This window comes from Benincasa hispida, chromosome 6 (genome assembly GCF_027475165.1).
Source record: "Benincasa hispida cultivar pf3 chromosome 6, pf3_genome.v1.1, whole genome shotgun sequence".
Classification (NCBI taxonomy): Eukaryota; Viridiplantae; Streptophyta; class Magnoliopsida; order Cucurbitales; family Cucurbitaceae; genus Benincasa; species Benincasa hispida.
This window is the reverse complement of record NC_143483.1, coordinates 57,728,392-57,754,261: the sequence shown is the minus strand read 5'-3', so window position 1 is coordinate 57,754,261 and position 25,870 is coordinate 57,728,392. Positions and strand designations below refer to the sequence as shown.

At 33.0% G+C, this 25,870-nt stretch overlaps 1 protein-coding gene across 2 annotated transcripts; it reads left to right on the top strand.

The window, feature by feature from the left end:
* Positions 1 to 20,054: 20,054 nt before the first annotated feature.
* LOC120080246 (palmitoyl-acyl carrier protein thioesterase, chloroplastic-like) lies at positions 20,055 to 24,071 on the top strand. 2 transcript variants are annotated; one of them, XM_039034857.2, is made up of 7 exons: positions 20,055 to 20,473; positions 21,248 to 21,757; positions 21,868 to 22,001; positions 22,392 to 22,505; positions 22,868 to 23,039; positions 23,207 to 23,275; positions 23,432 to 24,071. In XM_039034857.2, the coding sequence occupies exons 2-7, from the start codon at positions 21,254 to 21,256 to the stop codon at positions 23,702 to 23,704; spliced, it is 1,266 nt and encodes a 421-aa protein (XP_038890785.1). In that variant the 5' UTR covers positions 20,055 to 20,473; positions 21,248 to 21,253; the 3' UTR covers positions 23,705 to 24,071. The 2 variants fall into 2 exon arrangements, with proteins under 2 accessions (XP_038890785.1, XP_038890786.1); XM_039034858.2 differs by having other exon boundaries at positions 20,213 to 20,927.
* The last annotated feature ends 1,799 nt before the right edge of the window (positions 24,072 to 25,870 follow it).

Here is a 25,870-nt window from a genome sequence, read left to right as displayed (position 1 = left end):
TTAGAATTAAGGAAATTAGTAATTGTAATAGATATAACTAAACATTTATTTTTAAGAATTAAACGGAATAGGAGAATTAATATTTAAATGTGATTTAAAAATATAAAGGTGGATTTGTGTAAAATTAATTTAATATTTGATATTAAAGTAATTAGAATTATTTAAATTGTTTAAATAATTATTTATTAATTTTATTAAGAAAATTAATTTTACAAAATTAATAATATTTTTAGAAATCAAATTGATTTTTGAAATCATTTGGAAAAATTGAAAAAGATTAAATAACACAAAATGGATTTAAGGGATTTTTTATTAAGCCTTTAACTAGCTCACATGAAACCCACCTTTTTTTTTGCTTCAATAACTCCAAGCATGAGTTGCATCTCATGCAGCCATCTTCTTTGCATGATAGTCTGCAATATATAAAGAAGATTAGAGTGGAATTGAGGCATGCATCTAAAGAATTTTTACTGAAAAATTCGTGTTGAAGAAATGGTTCTTCAAGTGGGTTATAGCAGTGAGTTCTTCTCCAAATTCCCTTCATTCAAGCTTATTTTGAGTCCCACAACTCAATCTAAAGTTCCAAGAGAATAGTGGGGAAGGTCTTGAGGTGGTCTACAATAAGATTTGGAAGTTTGCAGCTAAGAATCAAGATTTGAAGAAGTTCTTCAAAGGTATGGCTTGAAACCCTCTTGCTATAGTATGAGCATGCTTTAGTTACTGGAAAAATTAATGAATTAGAGTGCTTATTTATCTTGTTGCTTCCGCTACTTGCTGATATACTCCTTCACACTTTAGCTCAGAGGAAAACTACGGGTGTCATAGCTGCCCCAGGTTAATCGTGCTACTAAGAAAGTGGAGTAAAACTCTCTTATGAACTCTTTTTTTTCTTTTTTTTTTCAAATATATAAGAAGGAAAATTGGTTGGTTAAATCCTTGGCACACATTACTAAATTGATGTCTAGAAGGTTTTAATTCTATCGCTAGGGCCTTTCAAAGTGATAACAACATATAGGCCTTGTCACGCTACTCTAAGCATGCAATAGATCTGAGATAGACAGGTAATTAACTCGAGTGTGCATGAAAGATAGAAGTTTTTTTTTTATAAAAAAGGTTAAAAAATCATGTTTGCTTTCTTCCTATATTATCTCAAGCATGCAAGATCCTAAATGAGTGTATCATCAACAGTCCTAATAACGAGCACAAGCACAAAGCAAACAAGCATTCAAAACACACATGTTCGAGCTTAGATGCTCAAGGATTGCCAGATATGCATCAACCAAAAAGTAAGCGATACCCAAACAAAACACCCCTAACTTTCAAAACATACATTGTCCCGAATGTATAAAACAATAAAAGTAAGGACAAAGCAATAGGAAAATAGAAAACCTTCCTTGAAAACTGAAGTGCACGGGTAGTGGCGACGAATTTCTCCTCAAAAGATTTTCCTTTTCATTTGACACCTAAGAAAAGTAAAAGGAAGAGCTAATTAAACTACCAAATTAAAAACAACTAAACTAGAAAGCAAGTAAATTTAAAATATTGGTTGCCTCCAGGTAGCGCAACATATTTAACATCGCTATGCTCGACGATATTCTACTTGATCATCTTGGATCGGAGTTGATCAAAACTTCTCCATCATCTGTCTTTGAAGCACTGGATTGCTCACTATTCGGAAATTGTAAAATCTCACTGTACGAAAAAGGGTTAGTGAAAGCATCAACATCAAACATGGAGAACTTCTTGGATTTCCCACACCACACAATAGAAATTATTCTTTCCCTAACATCAATATGGGCTTTGGCGGTCTTAAGGAAGAGTCTTCCTAACTGAACAAATTTCCAAGAAGAATAATAGTTAGAATAGACATTCAAAACATAAAAGTCAACTAGAAAGAGAAAGTCATCAACATTCATAACAACATCTCCAACTACTTCTAAGAGCTTAGTTAGAGAATGGTCAACCAACTGAATCACAATTCTAGGAGTTTGTAGATTCCTAAGTAGCTCATAAAAGACAGAAGCAGGCATCACAATCACAGAAGCTCCTAAATCAATCATGACATTCTCAACTTCTTCTTACCTATTTTACAATGCAAAGTGAACATACCTAGGTCGTCACGCTGTTCTGGAAGATTACTTGGCAGAACTGTCATTGCTTTTTCAAGCTCAGGCTCTTCTTTCTTTTTGACCTACTGGACATTGCCCGTTTCAAGAGAGCCAGTAGCCATAGATCCCAAGGTCTCATCATTAACATATTTCTTGTTCATACTTCTTTCAAAACTGAGAAGTCTACCTGAAAGGGGAGCTACAGGGGTGCCATCATGCCTTCTGGATCGATTATAATGAGTGGTTCTTACCCATTCAAGGCTTCTAAGAACATGAGCTCTGTTTCTTCTTTTGGAGGCTCATCATCTAGACCAAACAATTCTTCAAATTCATTCTCCTTCATCATGTAAAGAGACTTAAAGGGACTTAGAATAGGTATCGTACTTCCTCATCTAGTGCTCAAGCTGTGCAAGGAGCTTACCAATATGATTATCAAACTTGTTGATGCATTTTGATATATGCAATGGTTAAATGCTCTATGATGTCTTCAAGAATGCATTATTTTGTCTACTTAACTGCAAGTGTAAATCTAACTAGACATTTGATGAGTCCAGGGTCTAACACAAGGATTGCTTGCTATTGATGCGATGACACTGTTGTTTCGAACTCGCTATTTGTTGTTAAATAAAGGCAATGAGTTTATGTTCCTAAGTATTGAAATGAAAGATGATAAATGTGTTGGAAATCACAATCATAATGAAAACAACTTATGCAATGCGATGGAGTTTTCCAAGGGATGAAATAGGGTTGAGGCACATATTCACTAACTTTTATGATTCCATTTTATAACTTCTTAATTTTCTTTAGATAAAAGAGGTAAAATAACTTTTGCATTCTAGGAAATCTGGTTCTCCAGCTTTTGCATTCCTGCTCTTGTCTCCTGCTGGAATAGGTAGTTTTCTTTCTGGAAGTTCAACGTCTCCTGCTAAAATTCCCCACAGTTGTCTACCAATGACTTGACAATGTCACCAGTGGTGCACCACAACTCGAACTGCTTAGCTGCTCAGCTGGCCCTCTTCTCCAACAGAAGTTTTGGTGGTCTCTTCATCTTTGATTATACGAGCTTCCATAAGGTTCATACCTTTTTCCTCCCTGGTTGCCGACATAACTCACTTACTCCAAATGAGCTTTAGGTTGCAATTGAGCAAGAGCCACCTGTTGCACTAGAGAAGTAAGGTTAGATATTTTAGATTTAAGTTCTTTTACCTCATGAGTAATGACCATGACAGAGGGAGCTTGCGTCCCGCAATGTCGAGAATTCTCAGCCATTATCGAAATCAGTATTTTGGCTTCGATGGGAGTTTTATCAGCTAATGTCCCGTCAGCTGAAGCATTGATCATGATACAATCATGAGAAAGCAACCTCTCGTAAAAATACTATATGAGAAGATGATTAGAAATCTGGTGGAAAGCTCGCACATAATCGCTTATAACACTTCCAGTACTCATATAGGGTCTCTCTAGCCCTCTAAGTGATCCCACAAATCTCTTTCCTTATGTTATTGGCTTTGGGTACAGGAAGGAATTTTCCAAAAACTTCTTTTCAACCCGACCCACATTCTGCTTGATCCAAGAGCTATGTAGTATAGCCAATCTTTTCCTTCTCCCGTCAAAGAGAATGGAAAAGCCCCCAGATTCAACTGTTTTTCAGTAACTCCGTGGGGTCTTATACCTTCATACACCATATGAAAGTGTTTTTAAGTGTCTTTTTGGGTCATCCACTAGATAACCGACAAACTATGGCAACAAATTTATCAAGCCTAGCTTGAACTTAAATGAAACAGTGGTCTTCAGATAGACAATACACAACAACCATTGTGTCAAGTCGACCTCAGCCAACTACCTCAACGTGCACTCTGGTGCTTCCCTCATGTCTGCTTGTGACTCTAAATGCCCAGTCTTCTCATCTCTATGCTTTTGAATATATTTTTCTTCTTCTTGGTCCAATTTAGTGTTGGATTCCTCCTCAAGTCTTTCTCTTTTTTTTCTTCTGAGTCGTTGATCCTCCCTGTCTATATCTGTAAAATAATGAAGTCCATGACTTGCAAAGGAATGGGTCATACACAAAAGAGAACGCATACACACAAAAATGAATTCAACAATTGGCTAAAGTGTTGTAAGATTCCCCGGCAACGACGCCAATTTAGCCACACCCTTTTGATGTCACTCCCAAAAGACCACGAATCAAATGATATTTATTAACTCCAATCTATATTACCCAAACTACAACGTAGTACAAGTGGCAAGATTGGGTCATCTCCACAGGGAATCTGAAAATCTTAGCTAACGGTTGAATTCCTGGGTTTTGTTTTGCTGAAATTGTGAGGAACTGAAATTGCATGAAATTAAATTTGTAATTAAAAGGAATTCAATTCAATCTGAAAGGAACCTAGATTAGGAAGTCGGAATATACTCATCTACTTTGTTGCTCATAGAACACGAAGGAATTGTTGAATGCTCAATTTTATTCTTGGCTTGTTACTTGGAAGACCATAACTATCACCCTATGTTTTAATCGATTTCTCAATTATTCTATATGATTAACTAATTGGGTTCAAGCGTCAAAATTAATTCTACATGTGCATCAAACCTAGGTATATAGCCAAGGCAATCAAAAATTGGAAAGCCATTTAACCAGTTGATTTAGTTCGTATTAGGTGAGTCATGCCATTAACAAATATGAATTGCCCTAAACAACTAGGAAAATTAACCAAAACATGTAGCATCACTATGCCCTAATGAGATTCATACACATAGATCGTCTCTAGTAATCAAAGAAAATCACAATTGGTGATCAAACCATAATGTATTCTAAGCACAGAAATTAAAAATCATTCAAGAACAATAAAATTATAGTAGCAACTAGAAGTTTAATAGATTCTCACAACCAAGAATCGATGAGTTTCAATCCAATCTTAAGCTGGAAAATGCTTACCTTAGCCACTCATGCCAAGATGAAGTCCCAATAATTGAATTAAAAACCAAAGAACTAAAGAATATGAGTATGGGAAGGTGAAAATACAGAAAAATTGAGTGGAGGCTGTAAAATCTGATATCCTTTTGACCTAAAATCGAGAAGATTATTTATAGAAACAAGTGAGAGTGTCGCAAAGCCTAGCAGAAAAACGCGTGCTTCAATTCCGTCTTCATTATCAGAGCGTCGTGGCACTCAATGATTAGGCAGCTACTACCTTCGAGCGCTGAGCTCAGTGCCTGGCATGCGCAGCTGTGATCGACCAGGGGTGGACTCGGTCATTTTTACTCTTCGTTTGATGGTTGATGCTCCGGAGCTTCGTTTTAACTCATTTTCGTCCCATTTCGACTCTAATTGTCCGTATTGTCTCCTAGTTGCTTAATTATCTGTAAAATAGCAATATAAACACATAAAGCTCACGAACGATCTCAAACTAAGAAAGGGAAAATAGCACTTTTATGGTGCTATCAAGTATTGGCTCTAATGTTCTAAGATTTGGATACTTGCTTTAACTCATAAATGGATCGATGCAGCTTACAAACTTTTGCTCCTGACCTTGGGCTACAAACCCCTTGGGCTGAGACATAAAGATGCTCTCTTCAGGATTATCATTCAGCAAAGTAATCTTGACATCCATTTATCAATATCTCATAGTCATAATATGTGACTATGGATAAATGAATTCTTATAGACTTAAGCATAACAACAGGGAAAAAGTTTCCTCATAGCCAATCCTTTCCCTCTGGATATAACCCTTTGCTACAAGTTTAGCTTTGAAGTTCTGTACCTTTCCAGCTATGTTTCTCTTTCTTTTATAGATCCATTTATACTCTATGGATTTAACCTCTTCAAGTAGATCTACAAGTTCCCATACCGAATTGAAGTACACAGACTCCATTTCAAGGTCCATGGCTTTTACCCATTGGTTCTTGTCTACGTCATTCATTGTCCGCTTATAGGACAATGAATCCTCAATGTCATCATCTGGTATGATAAACTAAGTTTCAGTTAAACCCAAGTAACAGTCAGGTTGTGATATAATCCTCCCACTACGTCGAGGCACTCTCAACGATTAAGAAGGACAAGACTGACCTGAAGTGTTGGCTTCTTCATTAACTCTTGATAAATGACCAATTGCATGAACAACCTTTGTTGATTCTTCAGCAGCTTCATTTAATACTACTTTGCTCCTTGGTTTATGATCTCTTATGTGATCTTCCTCCAAGAATGTAGCGTTTGTCACTACAAGCACCTTATTTTCTTGAGGGTCGTAGAACATACCACCTCTCATTTCCTTAGGGTAACCAACAAATTGGCATAACCTTGAACGAGTTCCAATTTCTTAGGAGTTGTCATTAGTACATGTGCAGGACAACCCCAAATTCTGAAGTAACGTAAACTAGGTTTACGCCCTCTGTATAACTCAAAAGGTGTTTTAGAAACACTCTTCGAGGGAACATTATTCAAGATGTGAACTGCAGTCTCTACTGCATACCCCTAAAATGAGCTAGGAAATTGAGCATAGCTCATTATCGAACGAACCATGTCTAACAAGGTTCTATTTCTCCTTTCTGATACACCGTTCTGCTAAGGTCTACCAGGTACTAAAAGTTGGGATTGGATTCCATGTTCTATCTATAGTCTTGGAATGTTTATGTAATCTCCACCCCGATCAGATCGAAGTGTTTTAGTTGTTTTACCTAATAGGTTTTCAACTTCAGCCTTATACTTCTTAAACTTTCCAAGAGCTTCAAACTTATGTTCCATTAGTTATAAGTAACCAAACCTCGAATAATCATCTATAAAAAGAGATGAAGTATTCGTATCCTCCTCGAGCTTTTACATTCATTGGACCACAAAGATCTGAATGTATGAGCTCTAAAGGTTCTTTGGCTCTACAACCTTTTCCACTAAAAGAATTTTTAGTCATTTTTCCTTCAAGATAGGATTCACATTGAGGTAATGAATCATCTTTTAACTTGCTTAGAAGTCCATTCTTTATCAATTTCACAATCCTATCGAGATTTATGCGACCTAATCTCAAATGCCAAATATATATATTATGGTTACTTGGAGAAATTCTTTGCATTTTTGTTTGAGTATTACCAGTTTTATACATCTCTTGTTTTAAAAATACTTTTGCTTCAGTTGGTCTTAACACATACACATTGTAGTCACACCATTTTTCACAATGAATGCTTCATTAAATGGAAAAGAAAAAAAACTGAATACATTTGTTCGATTAAGTAGGAAATAGGTACAAGGTTCCTTTTAATATTAGGAACTATAGTTTTCCAAAAACAAGTATCTATTTCCAAAAAATAACTTTGCAGCTCCTTGATAGCTTGTAGAAATACAAGCTATTGTAGCCTTTTACTTAGAATTATGAGGGCTAATAAGTAGAATATGTGTTAATAATACCAAGAATTCATGTGGAAAAGTGAGTTTGTGTCGACCAGCACTATAAATCCTCACTGACCTTATATCATGCGTTATTATGGATCAACGCATCTATTTTTGCAGCCATCGTAGGAATTAATTGCATGCGTCATCCTCAGACCACCACAAGAGTAACCGCATGCAAATATTCATAAAGAATAATTCGTCGCATGGAATATTGCGTCCACAGAGTGATAATCGTAATGAAAGATTAATCGCCAAGTGGGTGAAATGTGTTGACACTTTAGGAGAAACAAGCTTGGACGCATACCTTGAGAGTATCAATAAGATAAGGTGATGCTGACATTTCTCATACCGCGACAAAGGTAGCAGTGAGTCAAAATGCAATCATTAATGCTTTCGGCGTTTGAGCTCTATAAATAACACCTTGGATCTTCACTTCAAATCATCCGAGTTTCTGCCTTAGGCAGATCCTTGTGATCACAGATGAGAGCATGAGCAAGACACTTTTTGAGGATTTTTCACCTCCACAGCCTCTTTCGAGTGACGACCGGAGTTTCACCGAGATAGAGCTCAAGAGAGACTTCTCCACCATCCATCCACGGTGTCACTAACAGCCTTAACACATTTCGGATGAAAAAGCAAGAGATTGTTTTATCGCCTCAAACACATTGCTTCACAAACATTATTGAGTTACAATTCCCTGTGTTCAACCTCGGATCATCCCGAGAAACTTGCATTCTCGTTATACTTGGTGAGAAAGCAAGAAAACTTGTGACAGGAACACATGGTCATCACATACGTGCCTAAACGCATATTGTATATTTTCTAGTCCAACGCATGACCTTTGACGCATGGAGATTAATGCATAACATAAGAAAAGCATATTTTCCTCTCCCTCTCTTCCGAACCAACATTTCTACTGCATGAACTAAAGTGGAGTCTCCCGTTCCAATCTTGAGTGTCATTTCACCCTCCTCGAGCTGCTGAAGGAATAATTCCCTGTAAAGAAGAACAAACATGACAAGTATCTATTTCCAAAAAACAACTTTGCAGCTCCCACTACATAAGCTGAAATGACATCTCCTATTCCAATCTTAAGCATCATTCACCCTCATCGAGCTGCTGAAAGGAATAATTCGATATAAAGAAGAACAAACATGACAAGTATCTATTTCCAAAACACAACTTTGTAGCTCTACTACACGAGCTAAAATGGCGTCTCTCGTTCCAACCTTGAGCGTCATTTCAACCTCCTCGAGCTACTGGAAGGAACTAATTCCCTATAAAAAAGAACAAACATGATTAGTAACTCTCAAATCAAGTATCCAGGCACTATAGTCATTTTTCACTAAACAACTTTCTAGAACCAGTAAATCATATTTACCTTCCTTTTCTTTCTTCTTCTCAGCAAGATACTTAAGGCAATTGCGTTTCCAGTGACCATCCACATTGTAGTGGAAGCATTTTTCCTTGTTAGCCACTTTGGCCTTTATCTTGTCTTTCTCAGCAGCAAGAGCTTTCCTCTCCCCTTCTTTCTTCTTCTGGATCTTCTTAGAATCAAATGATGAGGGAACGGACTCAGTTCCAGAGGATGAAACCTCGTGAAACTTCTTGGAATGAGCAACATTTGCCTCTCATTCTATCTGTCTTTTATTTTTCATAAGAAACTAACAAATCTGTTGTTGGGTTATATGTCCTAAAACTCGCAATTTGTAATGTTAAACATATTCTATTATCAATATATTGATGTTTATTCAATAAAACTGTTGTTGAATATATAAATTGCACTTATAAAGACTAAATCCAATAAACTAAAGATTCATGATATGAATACTTGATCTTTATGTGGAGACATAACAGTGGATCAAGTTCAGTAAATAGCCAAAACGGCCTATAGTATATGAATAAGGTTGGATGTCTTATTCTGGTAACACTATCGGATGTGGCCCACTCTGTAGTTATTACAATTTGTTGTAAAGTGCTACAGACGAAGTGATACTAATTCGTTCATGTAATGACATGAGGAGTGGGAACGTCCTATGCATTGAGTTTGCATAAGATTGGACCAAGAAATAAGTCACTTTTATAGTTGTTTACTATTTAAGACTGGCTATTTAAAAGCGATGACCTAGGTAGAGAGGTTGTTCCCTTAAGTGTTGACTTTGGGTCTTGAACAAGGGGCCCCACCCTCTCATTGGCCTGAGAAGGACTCGGTTTAGTGATTGAATCATAAATTAATTATTCGTTAGAGGATCAGTGGGACTTAAGGAGCAAAGATGTAATCTCGGAGGTAAAACAACTTTTGACCCAGTCATTATTACGAACAACCTGTGAAGGGTTAACTTACTAATCATGGTTATATCGAATGGACACAATATATCTACAGTGGGGGGAGTGCAACTAGTTAACGAATAGTGGTTAATTAGGTTAAAGAGTTTAGTAGGTTAATCTTGGATCGTTGGAGTACATGATTTGTAGGTCCATGAGGTTTCTCTACTAGCTCATATCGGACTAAACCTTAAAACAGTATGACAAACAAATTTGAAGTGTTCAAGTTCGATTTTTGGAGCAAAGCATTAAATATATATGAAATATTTAACCTAATGTAATTGTGAATTAAACATAAAGAGAGAGAAAATAGGAGATAAGTAAGATTTAAATATCAAAATTATGAATAAGGATTCATATTGATTGTGATTAGTGTTGGATTTAGTATTAAATTAAATTGTTTAATTAATTATTTAATATAAATTTAATTTTAAAATTAATGTTGAAATTAAATGAAATTGATTGTAATAAAAGTCAAAATAGTTGACTATGTCAAAATTGTAATAAAGGTCAAAATTGTTGACTATGTAAAAAATGCAATGAAAGTCAAAATGTTGACTTTTGACTTTGAAGTCAAAAAGTCAAATTTGTTGATTTTGGACTTTGGGAGTCAAACTTTGATCTTTAACCAAGTTAGTGGAAAGATCCAACAATTGTGAGTGGGAAATTCCAACATTTGCATTGCTAAGTATTGTCTTCATTTGAAGACACTTGCCTCACTAATCTCACTTTTAGTTAGTGGATTTTTTAGTGTCAAATTCTCATTAAACTCAAATTTTTCATATTTTGTATGATGTGGCCTATAAAAGGAAGAGATTTATGAATTATACAACTCTTGGCCAAAGTGGATTTTATGAGATTATTTGATAATCTCATAATTATTTTCTCTCAAATACTTAACCTTTTTCTCTCCAAATTAGTCACTCATCGAATCCCACTATTCCGTTTTAAAGCTAGAGAATAGTTGGCAAGACTCCCGTGGTGGTCTAAGAACCGCTCTTGAGGAGATTGGAGCTAATTTGGAGAAGATTTGAGACTACAATGTTTGTATATCTTCTATCCCTTTGTTCTTATTTTACTTGCATGTTTATTATTTGAAATTAACCTAATTAGAGTACTTTAGATCCGTTATTTCTTCCATTGTGCATGTATGTATTTCATCATCTGTAATTCATTTAGGAAGGTAGTTATGATTTACTCTATTTTATTCATAACTGCATTGCTACAAAATTGGAGAAAACTCTTTGGAAGAGATTCCAGAATAAAGGACACCTAACTTTGCTTGTATATGACCGTGTCGTTCATTTCGACGACATAGAAGTGGACCATCAGGTCAATAACATGTTCTCTCACTGATTAGCCTTCCTACATTTGCGCATTATAAACGTACTTGAGGGCCTCGTGACGGATCTGAGAGGACAGTTGTCCAAACATCTCTTGAAGAGACTCCATGATCTGACGTGCAGTGATCATGACCTTGTGTTTCTTGGTAAGAATGTTAGACAGACTTACCAAGATATAGACTCGAGCCTTGTTATTGACCTTTATCCAACGGTCATAAGCATCCCTCAATGATTGGGATGCATTTCGAATAGGGATTAGAGAACACTCCTCCGTTAAGACGAACCGCAGATCATTGGTAACTAGAATCGTAATCAAGTTAGATTTCCATATTGCATAGTTTTCATCAGTTAGTTTTTCGTTCTTAAGCAAGGAAATAATTGTGGAAGAGATGCTGAAACGAATAACAAATAATTGATTGTTCAGTTATAATTTCCTTAACCCATTACACAAAATACAAATATATAATCAATTCAGCAAAAACAAGCAATCAAAGAATCCTAATTAAACTATTGATTTAGTTTTTGCAACGATCCTTCAGAGGTTTAGAGCAACAACCACCGAAAAGTGATCAACTACCTCTCCTTAAATTGAGACAATCTCAGCTAATTACTAATACCAGAATAACCTTATTCCTATAGTTCTTAGCTACCGTTTTTTGCCCAATTATTCATTAACTAGCTTAATTCATCCCATAAGTGTGAACCTACCATTTTCAGATCCCAAAGATACGTTTCAACAGGCTATCATAAGAAAAGACAATTGTTGAAGATTAACCTAAGAAACCCTATCCATTATTGGAGTTTGCGTCGTTCTGAATCCTATTATCAGGCCCTCTAAAGGGATGGTCACTCTAGGATGACGCGCTGGCAAATCATAGGAATCTCAGGGTGTAACCTAATAGAGAAAACCGTAGGATACATTGACATACGTCATTCTTCCACTTACTATGAATACTTTCCTTATTCACCTTGGTATTAACTCATGCAAACACTATCCGAAGGGAGGCCGCAGCTAGGGCAACACAAAGTTGTGCATGAATCTCACGGTGTGAACTCTTAAGGATATGAGAGCTAAACTGATATATTCCATCTACTATTTTTCTCCCACTAAAGTGTTCTACCATTTTAGGGTTTTATTACACTTAGTTAAATTCTAGCTAAGGAATCCATCTAAGTCTATTCCTATTATAATAAGGTCTTTACTCTAATGCTTTAGATGAATTAAACCATTTAATTAACCTAGTGACAATGCATGGTAACAAGACTAAGGTTAATTCAACTCAAGTTTCAGGTCAATTCCGTGGGAGGTGTTCTGTAAACCATCATCTTAAGAACCTCCAACCTAGACAAAACTTCACTAGTAGAGTTCTCTTATAACTTAAAGTCCTGCCTATTAGTCATATTTTAAATCTATTAAAAAAAATAGGACTTAATTTTAATCTTATTAGAATTAATATAATCTAAGGTCTAAATTAATTTTAAATATTTTAAAATTAATTCTAATTCCCTAAGATTCTATGTTTGCATGCAGCTCTATATTATAGGTTGACGGTTATTAAATATTAATTTTATAACTATTACAAAACTAATTATTAGCCCTATAATCATACTTTATATGGTTTAATTGATTAACAATCATGACAAGAAAACCATATTACATGCATTTCATGACTTTAATATAACAATTATATTAAACTATGGATGTGTCATGCTCGATGCAAATTGATTTTCAACTTTATTAATATAATACTTATATTAAACAACTCATGAAAATCAATCATGCATACACAAAACATAGATAAATATAACTCTTTATATTTATCAGTAATGTCATGCAGCATGTTTTTCCAATTTCATATATTTAACATATTAAAATACATTAAATAACTCATGAAATTATATACATATCATGCATTAATACCATACATTATAATGTTTATAATATATTAAAATGCATGAACATGCTTAACCTATGGTGGGATTTATCTAAATGACATCCACAAAGCATTTAAATAGAAAATGAACGGTAATTTTGATTGATAAAATAAAGCAATAAATTACAATAATTATACAAATTTTATCCTAAACCTGCTTATGTCAGGACTAGAACAACTCGAACCGACCCGAACTGCTTCGAACCGAACCCCAAAACACGAACCGTGTCAACCTAGTGTAGAATCAGACCAAACCACTTTGAACCAACCAAACCAAATTAAACCACCCTAGACCGCAGTTGAACCGCATGTAACATAACCCTAGCGTCGCATGTGTCGGAGCGTTGCAACGCTGGACAATGAAACGTGATTCTATGCAGCTCGTTAATTGTTCTTCCGTTTTTTTGCCAAAATTGGTTTCGATCTTCATCGTTTACAGCCTTAATTCTAGACACGGACTTACAAAGAACTTGAATTATATGATTAAATACCCAAAAACATAGGAGTCTTTACAATTTGATCGAATCAAAACATGAAATTCTATGGCCATAAATTACAGTAAACATTCATTGCAAAAATCACATTCACAATGCAATTCATCCAACCAAAACCCAGTGCAAATTTCAAAATCTAAATTAATTCTACAAGATGGCTCTGATATCAATTGTAAGGATCAAAGCCCTAGCGCAGAGAAAAATATCAGGACCTTACTCAAAGTTAATTTAAAAAATGTGAAATACAAGTACATTGAGAAACTGACAGAATATCATAGAGACAAAAAAAGAAAACCTACTGTAAAATTAATCTAAGATAAGCATGCTTAAAAAAAAAAAATCAATCCTACAGAAAAAGGGAAAGAACTCTACTCTCTTATGGAGACTCGAGTTAAAATCATCAATTCTCCTTTGAGATTTCTTGAATACCACCAAATCGATAACCTTGCTATTCTCTAAAAATTGAGGTGTGGTTTGTGGGAACCAAAAATTATATGGGAAGAGAAGAAGAATTTTTGGAGAGAAAATTTGTTCACAAAATTGTTTTGTTTGTCCAAATTGCAATCACCTTACATTCTCCAATTTTGCAGGTTTTTCAACCAATGGAGAAAGTGAGAGAGAGGAAACGTGGGATAACCCACGTTTTAGATAACTCCCCTACATGGAAGTTATCTGATTTAATTAATTAAATAATAATTAATTAAATCTAATTTAATTAATGATTTCATTTAAATCATATTAAATGAAACAACTCTCATATAAGTTATAGTTTTAATTTAATCAAATTAAATTAAATAATTATTTAATTCTCCAATTAAATAATTATCAAATTGAATATCAAATGTTTAATTTAGTCTACATTTGAATCATATTCGATTGTATTTTTCTTATAACCTATATTTTTAATGTGCATCTAATACACATTAATTTTAACCTATAGTTTTAATATGAATTCAATTCATATTAAATTAATATTTGAACTCCTTCAAATACTTAATTCTCCCATTAATTAATTTTGAATCATATCCAAAATTGAATTTATATTATAAAGTTTAATTAAAATATAAACTTTATATTATAATGTATCATTATACACTATACTATTTCTCTAAGTGAATTTGAACATTTCAAACTCAATTTAGGACATAATTACCTTAATTCCCTTTACAAACTAGGAAGGAGACTTCATGGACCTACACTAGAATGTCAACTACACGAATGCATTGGATCATTGCGTTTATATCACATACAAAGTGAGTTATATCCATAATGTCATCAAAATAAGGTTCCTAACCTTATCCTTATACTATAGACCCTTTAGACTGTATTTTGAACATTAGTCCTTATATGTCTCCACATACAATTTAAGATTTTATAAGACAGCCTAAATATTAATTTATTGTATTTAGAATTATTAGGACAAAACACATACAACACAATTGATAACACTTCTTAAAATAACATCGATAACTTTTTATTAATGATGGTCAATTATTTACCTTTATTATCTATGAGTTTTACGAGCATAAAATCTAACATGATCAACCCCACCAATCAGCCTGTCCATCGCTGACCTTCGCGCTACTCACCGGTCGTTCGTGTTGCTGTCCCCAATCACATTCATTTGCTTTTCGGTGGGTTTCTTTTCTTCAGTCGGTCTCTTTCTCTCTCTTGTTCACACTGCACTCCGAGGTACCCACCCTCGATAGATCACTGTTCTAAGTTCGCCGTTGGTCGCTGCTTGCATCTACTCCTGTGATCAGCTTCGCCAGCGCCACAGTTATTCCTCGTCCCTACAACACAATAGCCCCACCAGCGTCCGTTCGGTTCGTTGGTAAGTTTCTTTGCCGTCGCTTTTGGATTTTTCTTGGAGTTCTTAAATAACCCATTAAGTTTTGGTTTAAATTTAAGTTACAAATATTGTTTGGTTGTTAGATTCTTGGTATTTGAAAGATTTGGGGCATTATCCAGAAGAAATGACTATGGTTTAGTACGTGTTTTTGTGAATATTAAGACTTTGAAACCTTTTTCAATTAGTCAAAAATAATGAAAATTGGACTTATAACCCTAACCCATAATAATGTTTCAATTTTTTGTTATTCTGTGTTGTAGTTGTATTTGTTCTTTTAGCAAATTCAAGTTTTTGATTTGGACGTGTTTGTGCCAACTTTATAACTTTTAGAGCTTGGTCCTTTAATCCCGGTTGGATCTTACTTCTATATTTTGTTTTCTTTAAAAAGAAAAATGATTAGTTAAGCATCAATCAATTAAGTTTTTGGTTACCTAAGGCTGAAATATAAAAAGCTTGGAGTTTAAGTAGTTGGGATGCTGAAAATAAATTTTATTTGTCTCTTACAGTTTTGATTTTAAGTTGGAAGAAGAGACAAAATTTCCTCATTTTGCCTTTGAATGAAATAAAGTGTTGTGGAAAAGAAAAAAGGTTCTATAATTTGTGTTATGAACTTGCCATGTTGTTGATCCATTTTCTAGAGTTATTTGAGGACTAACAAAATTATCAACATCAATTGCAAGAGATGTGTGAAGAAGATCCATTTTTTAGACTTCACAGGTTTGTTTTGTGATATATGTTTCAAGTGTATAATGAAGTTGAGAACTAGTGAAATGGAATGGGAAAAAATCAATTATGTTGTATTTATCTTTTATGGCAAATAGAATCCCTTGAAGTTGCATATATTAATCATAGGTAGCTCTGACTCTCTTGGTATTCAAGAACTAAGGGACGTTTGGAACAAGAAGTTAGTTATTATAGTTGTAGTTTATTCTAGTTGAGTTATAATAGTTTGTGTTTTGGATTATAATATAGTATGTGTTTGTGGTGTAAACTATTTTAGTTTGAGAAGGAAATAGTATGATGAATGTAACATAGTAAAAATTGTAGCAAATAGTAAATATTGTAGTAAATGAAATAGTATTAACGGTAGTTAATTGAGAGTTTTGAAATAGTGTTTATTGTAATAGGAGATGATTATCATAGTCTTAAGATAGTTCTTACCCCAAACATCTTCTTAGTTCTTGGGCTTATATTATGATAGTGTATGGTTAGATTTAGTTGAATCTATTTGCGGCCAAAATAGCCTATGAATAATGTTTAGCAATTGGAGTTTGAAAGGATTAGCTCATCAATTCTCTTCTTTGATTGCCAATTTCTACAAAATACCATTGTTGAAGAGGCCAAAAAGTTTCATTGCCTATTTGAATTTGGTGCAAATGTTGCCCTCGTTTTCTTAGGTAGAACAATGAAGTACTTCTCAAATTTAATGAAACACACCTGGGTCCTAGAGTCAATGGCTGAGCAATATCTCTAGAAGTAATGATGAGCATTGTGGTGGGGTATAGGGCTTACTAGCTAGTTTTGTAACTGTTGCTTTGGGAGAATTTGAACATTTTATTAGTTATGTGAAGTTGATATTTGTTAATTGTATGTAAACTACAAGTTGGAAACTATTAGTTGTATTTGGTTGTGTTGATAATACAAATTTCAGGTGTTAAAAGCTTGTTTGAATGACCTGATTTTGTAACTATTCCTTTGGGAGAATCAAACATTGCAAGTTGTATATGAGGGTTCCAATTACTTGGTTTTTTTCAAACTGGTATAGTTGATGAGTAAAAAAACGTCAATAAAAATGTACAATTGACGTTAAAAAAATGTCAATAAAAACATAAGTTGATAGATAATAAAACAGTTTTATTGACACACAAAAAGGATTTTCTTGACCTTTTTAAAAAATAGTTAATGGATAAAAAATATCGATATTACTTTACTTTGACATTCAAAAAGTAACAAAGGAATTTTCATTTACGGTTTTTCCATATAGTTGATGGGCAAGAAACGTCAATGTACCTTTTATTGGTGGCCAAGAATGTCAAAAAAGGATTTTCGATGACTTTTTTTGGCCATCAACAAAAATATTTTTTTTTATGTTGGCTTCCTTGACGTTTTTTTTTTGCTATTTTTTGACATTTTTTTGTCCATCGACAAATGCCAAATTTGTAGTAGTGATATTTTGTAATTAATTCAACAATGGTGGATGAAAGATTGAACTATCAATTCTGGTGATAATAATTGATGTCTTATTTAATGAGTTAGGCTCAATAATAAGAATTATATTTTAGTAAGAAAAATTTTAAGGAACAAAAGAATATTTAATTTGTTTTGTTTGTATTGTGTTACTTATAGCCTTAATAAGTTATAGGGGTCCATTTCGAGTGATGGTGCACAATTTATGGGAAATGGATCAAATTTGAATGCATGTAGTATTCATCGACATTGCAACTCTAATTTTATTATATGGGCTCCCTTTTAGACCATACCCAAACGTCTACTTTTATTTGATGTATATTAATTCAATCACATCCTCATATCAAACCTTTATTATTACTTAACAAAATTAAGATATATATTTTCAATCAACATAAATGGACTCGTTTTCCTTAAAAAAAAAAGATGGACTTTGTTTGCTTGATAGATTTTAAATTTTAAGCTTGTTATAGTAATTACTTATTAGTTAACAAATAAATTAATCAACTCTGTCTAATTAGGTAAAAAAAATTGTTGATAAAAATTAAAAGAAAAATGGAATTCTTTAAATACATGTTTGAACTTTGGATTATAATCCCTATTTAATTCTTATTATGAAAACCATTAATAGAATGTTGATCTGATATTTCTATTATATTGGTGTAATGTATAAAATAATTGGATGATAATAAAGATGGTTATATTAACTGTTCTAGAAAAGATTCATGAAAAAAATTAGAGAAACGAAAAGTTATATCTAATAGATCTAAAGCTTAAACTATAGGTTCTTAGATATTAAGAAATGTCAAATATATTAATTGTCTACTTAACACAAAATTAAGAATTAAATTGACCTCGAGCTTGGTTCACTTATTACACGTAGATTCATATAAATTGATTAAGAGCTAAAGGTTAGACTGTATTTACGAACTACGAAATATTTGTTGTTCCTTAAATAAAAAAAATCGACTATTTTGATAGTATTTTTAAGGTAAGAATTAAATTAATACAAACTTGGAATGACTAGATTTAATTATTACAAATTGTTTAGGGTTAAATTATTTCAAATTTAAAAATTACATAGGCTAATTTATTACAAACTAATGTTGAAGAACTAAATTATTATTTTCATGAAATTTTAAAAAATATCTCTTTTTTTAATAGTTTATGTATTTTATCTAACATGAATATATATTGTACTATTGATGGAAATATTGGATAAATAACTTTCTAGTTTTCAACTTTTGAAATTTATGCTTGTTTTTTTTTTTTAATCTATTTTTCAGTTATGGATTTACATTTAATAAAAAAAAAAAAAAAAACTTTAATTCTTAAACAAATTCTCAACAGAAAAAAGTTTTTTGAAAACGATATATATATATTTTTTAGATTTTGGATTGATTTTTAAAAATACGGATAGAAAGTATATAATAAAATATATAGGACTTTACAAGTGAAAGTAACATTTATAAAAATTAATTTTTAAAAACAATAAACAAAAAAATAAATGAAAAAATTACTTTTTTGGTCCCTAAGTATTGGATTTAGTTTTCATTTGAATTTTACGTTTTAAAATGTTACACTTTTAGTATTTAAGTTTTGAATTTGGTTTCGATTCAGTTATTAGATTTCAAAATATTATAATTTTACATTTGAGATTTAAATTTTGGTTCAATTTGTTCCATAGGATTCATGATTTACACTTTTAATTTCGATTTTTACTAAATACACACTTTTCGTATTTAGTGTTCATGTTTATTTAGTTAATTTAAAAGAATTATAATTAATTAAGTTTCACTATTTTTCATCACTATTAAATTTTAAATTTCACATCATAATTAATTAATTAATAGATATTAACGACCTGAAACTAGAAGTGAATACATAATAAAAAAAATTGAAGTTAAAAGTATAAATTTTGAAACCTAAAAACTAAATTGAAATAAAATTCAACACTTAGGAACTAAATGTGTAATTTTTTTAAACTTAACTACTAGAAAAATAGATTCAAAATTTAGAGACAAAACAAAAATTTTTCCCCAAAATTCAAATAGTTCTAAAAATAAAAATTTGTATCCCATGAGATATATGGTTGGTAGCATATTCAAAAATTAGATTCTAATTTAAGTAGTTATTTAAAATGTGTGTGATATCATATTTATAAATCGTATCTTTATCCATTAAATATTAGTAGATAGTTTTATGAGTACAATTTATTTTTAAAAAAGATTGTATAATTATTACTTTGTAAAATTATATAATTTATAATACATTACATAATGCATATTTTAGTTTTTTTAAAAAATAAATTGAGTTTATTCTATTTCTAGAATGTATTTTTATAATATAATTGAGAGAGAGACAAAAAAAGAAAAAAGAAAAATAGAAATCTAACCCTCCAACGATAAATGTGAGCAATAATAATAAAGGATGGTGGCGGATGCGAGAGAGAAGGTTGAAGGAAAAGGACGAGAGGGGCAAAATCGTAAATAAGAGAAGAAATGTGGCTGAATCTGGAAATTTGAAAGAAAAGGCGGGACCGGGACAGGTGGTTGCTATATATCTGGTCGAGGGACCTGGGATCTCTCATTTCACATACACAACCCTTCTATCTCTTTCTTCTCGTATCGTATTTCTTTCTCTCTTTTTTTTTTCTTGTGCTTTTTCAAACGAATATCGGGGCTCCTTAAAAGAGGGGAAAAAAAAACCACAAACCCTAAAAATCGACGACGAACAAGGGTCTGTTGATTGATCCCCAATGAATCACTAGCCATTTTTGCTGCATTTTTCTCTTTGCTGTGGATTTGGATTCTCCCGCGCCACCATTACCATTTTCTTGCCTTCTTCAAGGTTTGCATTCAATGTTCTTTCGTGTTATTCTCTTTTCAGATTGGCGTTTTATGTTCTTGAGAATGTGAGGGAATGTAGTGTTCATTTGGTTTGGAGAATTGGAACTCGATATATTCTAGAAATTCGAATTTGTCGTGAGATTTTTGGGTTTTTAGTTGAACTTATTCCGTTTCTTTCTTCATTCTTGGTTGTATCTTTTCATCTTATCGTTCTGGAAAATGTTTATTTGTTCTCGACATTTAGTTTCGCATTTCTAGTTTATAGTAATACTCATAAGTCTCTCTACGATTCTCATATGGTTCTGATATGTATGTATTTTTAATTACATGTGTTTGTTCTTTCTAGTAGTTTTTGTACTATTCTTTGACTTCCGAATTTTTTTTTTTTCCTTCTACTTTCCTCTGTTTTCTCGGTCAATTAGTGGAGTGGGACAGAGCAGATATAGAAATTGAAGGTACTGTTCTTTTAGGTAGTCTGCTTGCTGTTGGCAATTTTTGGAGTCTTCACTCATAAGGACCTTTAATTATTCGGTCTAGGATTTTGCTACAGTTTTTTTTTTTTTTTTTTTTTTTTAATTTTGATTTTATCTTTTCCGTTGTCTTCAATTCATTTCTGATTAGATGCTGATTTCACTATGTGTATTCTTATATTCCAATACAGATGAATAATCTTTAATTTGGTTCCTGTTGTTTTTAATTTTTCATTTATTAGCAGCAAAGCTTGCGTTCAAGCTATTTATTGATATACTGAAGTGTTTGATTTTGTTGTTTGAAGTTCATCATGGTAGCAACTGCTGCTACATCCGCGTTTTATCCTCTTCCTTCTTCATCTTCTGACTCTGGAGCAAAGAACACCAAAATTGGAGGTGGATCTGCGAATTTGGGGGGGATCAAGTCTAAATCTCTGTCTTCTGGAAGTCTTCAGGTGAAGACTAATGCTCAAGCCCCTTCCAAAGTAAATGGAAGCTCAACTGGTTTATCAACATCTGCAGGTGGTGTCAAGGCTGGGGATGACTTCTCGTCATCTCACCCACGAACTTTTATTAACCAGCTGCCTGACTGGAGCATGCTTCTTGCTGCTATTACCACTATCTTTTTAGCAGCTGAGAAGCAGTGGATGATGCTTGACTGGAAACCTAGGCGGCCTGACATGCTCATAGATCCGTTCGGTTTGGGAAGGATTGTTCAGGATGGTCTTGTGTTTACCCAGAATTTCTCTATTAGATCCTATGAAATAGGTGCTGATCGTACAGCTTCTATAGAGACTTTAATGAATCATTTACAGGTACAATTAGATTGATGAATTCGAGTGTTTTTCGAGTATCTATTAATTGTAATTTTACGTATGCTTATGAGATGGAGATAAGTTAATCCAGTCTATGAATTTTTATACAGGAAACTGCCCTTAATCATGTTAAGACTGCCGGGCTACTTGGTGATGGATTTGGTTCTACGCCAGAAATGTGCAAAAAGAACCTGATATGGGTAGTTACCAAGATGCGGATTATGGTAGACCGTTACCCGACTTGGTAAATTTAAGTTCTTCCATGAAGTATTCGCTTCTAAAGATGGATTCATTATAACACTTGTGATTTTACTTGGGTGGGTGAGAAGAGAATTGAATTTAATTCAATAGTTTACCTTCTTCGTCTTATCCCCTTAGGTTACGTATCCAGTATTGCCCTGTTCCTTGCAACTATATAATATTCACCTCACTTTCACCTTCTAAAAATAATTGATAACGGAAACATTGGACTTTTCACAGACTAATAAGTCACTGAAGTGGCCTTTGATTTACATTTTTCTTTATGAGGTGGAAGTTTTTGGAGCTTGGCTGTGTCTCTTCTGCTTTAATTAACCTCTGTTTCCATCTTTCATTGACTGTATGCATGAGATATTGGAGATTATTGTGCTCACAGGGGTGATACCGTTCAAGTAGACACTTGGGTCAGTGCTTCTGGAAAGAATGGCATGCGCCGTGATTGGCTCGTGTATGATTGCAAAACTGGGGACACTTTGACAAGAGCTTCCAGGTTGGTTCCCTCCCCCCTTTCTGATGAAAATATGGTATCATTTTTCTTCATACCTGTTGTAATTTTTTTTCTCAACCCATGAATTATAAAGTTAACCAGCTTTGATTGAACCCATGATTGGATGGATAATTCTGGTTATAGGTGATGTAGGTTTTCCTATAACCTGTGAATTTCTTATGTGTGTTTCATAAAAAACAGAAACAAATTTTGAGGAAACTACATTCACTTATTTTCAATCTTAATTCTAATTTGATCTTTGCATGGAGACTGGATTGTGATTGCAGTCGTTTTTCTACTATCAAGCCATGGCATATGTAGTGACCATAGTTTACTGATATAGTTCTATTTTTTTCAACGTGAAGTATCTGGGTTATGATGAATAAAGAGACAAGAAAGTTGTCAAAGATTCCTGAGGAAGTGAGGATAGAAATAGAGCCATTCTTTATGAACACTGCTCCTGTTATTGAAGATGATGGCAGGAGACTTCCAAAAATTGATGATGATACAGCTGATTATGTTCGAACGGGTTTGACTGTAAGTTGTTTCATTTAGCTTGAAAATGTTGCTTGAGAAAAGAAAGTTGGCACTGGGTGTTTCGGTGTGTTTCATTGTGACGTTTGGAATTTGGTTCAATAATAACTCTCAAGATGCTTTTCTACTTGGAAGTTGTATCTCATGGCACCTATATTTCTATACTGCAGCCTAAATGGAGCGATTTAGATGTCAACCAGCATGTTAATAATGTGAAGTACATTGGCTGGATTCTCGAGGTAGATAAATCTAGCTTTTCTTATCATTGGTTTCTGATCCAGTGCAAAAATAGTGTTATCTTCTCTAGTACATTTCCCCAAAATTTTATACAGTAACTATTCTTCTAAAGCTTGGTTTCCTCTCTTTGATTGGCAAATTATGCTCGTGGTCAATAGAGTGCCCCGCCACCGATATTAGAGAGTCATGAACTTTCTTCCATCACTTTGGAGTACCGGAGGGAATGTGGGAGGGACAGTGTGCTGCAGTCCCTTACTGCCGTCACTGGCATGGACGTTGGGACTTTAGCGACTGCTAGTGATGTTGATTGCAATCACTTACTTCGGTTCGAGAATGGGGCTGAGATTGTGAGAGGAAGAACAGAGTGGAGACCCAAATTAGGCAACAATTTTAGGATCCTAGGCCATATTTCAGCTGATCGTGGAATTTAAGCTGCCACGCTAGACCTCTCGGAGGAGGGTTCCTACTGCATCCATGGAGGGTTCCTACTGCATCCATGGTTTGCGCCAAATTCTGCTTTTAATCCTCAGATATATATATATATATGTCTATATGTTTTTTTCATTCCCCCTCTAAACAGAAAAAAGGAAAGAAAAAAAAAAGTTTAATTTCATTGTAATTACCCCTTATCTATTATTTTTCCCTCTTGTCCCCGGAAGGCTACTGTATAATGGTTATCTTGCTCAGCCTGGTCGGTTGCTATGCAATCAATGTGTACCTACCGCTGGCCGATTGTCTCACAGCAGGGTCGAAAATATTTTTGTTTGAAAATTCATTGGATTTTTTTTTCTTTTTTTACTTCGAAGGGTATCATTTGTATATTTACTTGCATATTTCTTTTAATTCTGGTTTGGAAGCTGTTAAAGAGAAGGAAAATTTTCCATTTTTTGGACCTCGAACCGTAGTTGGTATATTTCTGCACTCACTTTGTTTCGAGTAGATTGGAAATATTTTAACTTGTTTTGAAATTAGTTGGGAAAAATAAAAAAATTCCAGGGGATGAAACTTTGTATGTTTTCTTGCTGTTTCTTTGACTTATGTTTGGGAGTTGAGAAAAAGGAAAAAGAAATATTCCTTTTTTTTTTTTTGTACCTTGATTTGTCCAATTTTTTTATGTGGAAGAAGTTGGGGTGTCTGGAGTTTCTTCCCAGAATAACTTATTTTTGTGGTAGTGGAATTGGGTAAATACTAAAAAGTGGCATTATTAGTTTTAATGGCTGTTTTTAATGCAAGCTGGGTCGCAGTTATTATTAGTTTGATCTGATGGCATTGGTAGCTCAGTTATACACCATTTATGCTCATCTTGGTAGGTCTAGCTGGAAGAGTGAAGTAGGGTTTATTATTAGGTTAAAATAATATAACAATTAGTTTTTATACATTCAATAAATCTCTAATTTAGTCTATTTATTGTTTTTTTTTTAAATAATCTTTTTATTATCTATTAGTATTTTTACAATAAATTTTAAAAACATGTTCACATTTTTTTTCCTTGCATAAAAATTAGTATTATTATTTAATTAATTTTAATATGAGGAATTAAATTTAAGATTTATGGAAAGTATAGGGATCGTAAATGGACAATTGAAAATAGAGGGATTATACTTTCAATAAATCTTAAATTTAGTGTATTTATGGTTGACTCTTTAAAAAAAAATTGTAATCTATTTACATTTTTACAATAAATTTTGAAAGTATGTTCACATATTTTATTTTCTTGCATGAAAATTACTATTAATATTTAATTAATTTTGATAAAATAAAAATAACTTTAGGGACTAAATTTAAGATTTATGGAAAATATGAGATCATATTTGGATAATTGAAAATATAGGGACTATTTTTTTTCAATAAATAAATTTAGTCCATTTATTGTTGATTTTTTTATATTTTTTTTTTTTTTTGTCTATGCATATTTACAGTAAATTTTGAAAACATGTTTGGATATTTTATTTTCTTATATGAGAATTATTATTATTATTTAATTAATTCTGATAAATAATAATTAACTTCGAAAAATATGGAATCATAATCGGACAATTTAAAATAACATGGGCTAAAATTAGATAAATTTCAAAATATAAACACTAAAATGCTATTATTAATTATTATTATTTTGAGATTTATATTTTGCAATTTTGTTGCCATTTTGAAAGAATTCTTTGACGTGGCAAAATAAATCATGGATCTCAATTAATTGAATCATACATTCAAGGATTGGACATTATGATTTTTGGTTGGAGTCCTCTGTTGATTGTGTTCTTTAATCTTATAAAGTAATGTTTAAAAATGATTTTATAAATTTCTTAAATAAATGTGATACTAAGTATCATATAATAAACCGAGTGTAGAAGATAGAATTCCTTTCAATTTTGTAGAGGAAAATGATTGGGAGGGAGTAGCTCTTATGAGTAATGACTTAATCTAGTTTATGAAAAGTAATCTTTTTGCTGACGTCACTTAATACTATATTGCTCGTAACACCTCGCGATATGGACGTCTCTTTCAACGAAGTAGTCAGAGCTCTATTGCAATGTTCTTTTAAATCACCAATTGATCAATTAAGGTTGTTACTTGTTAGTGCCCTTTCACTATGATAT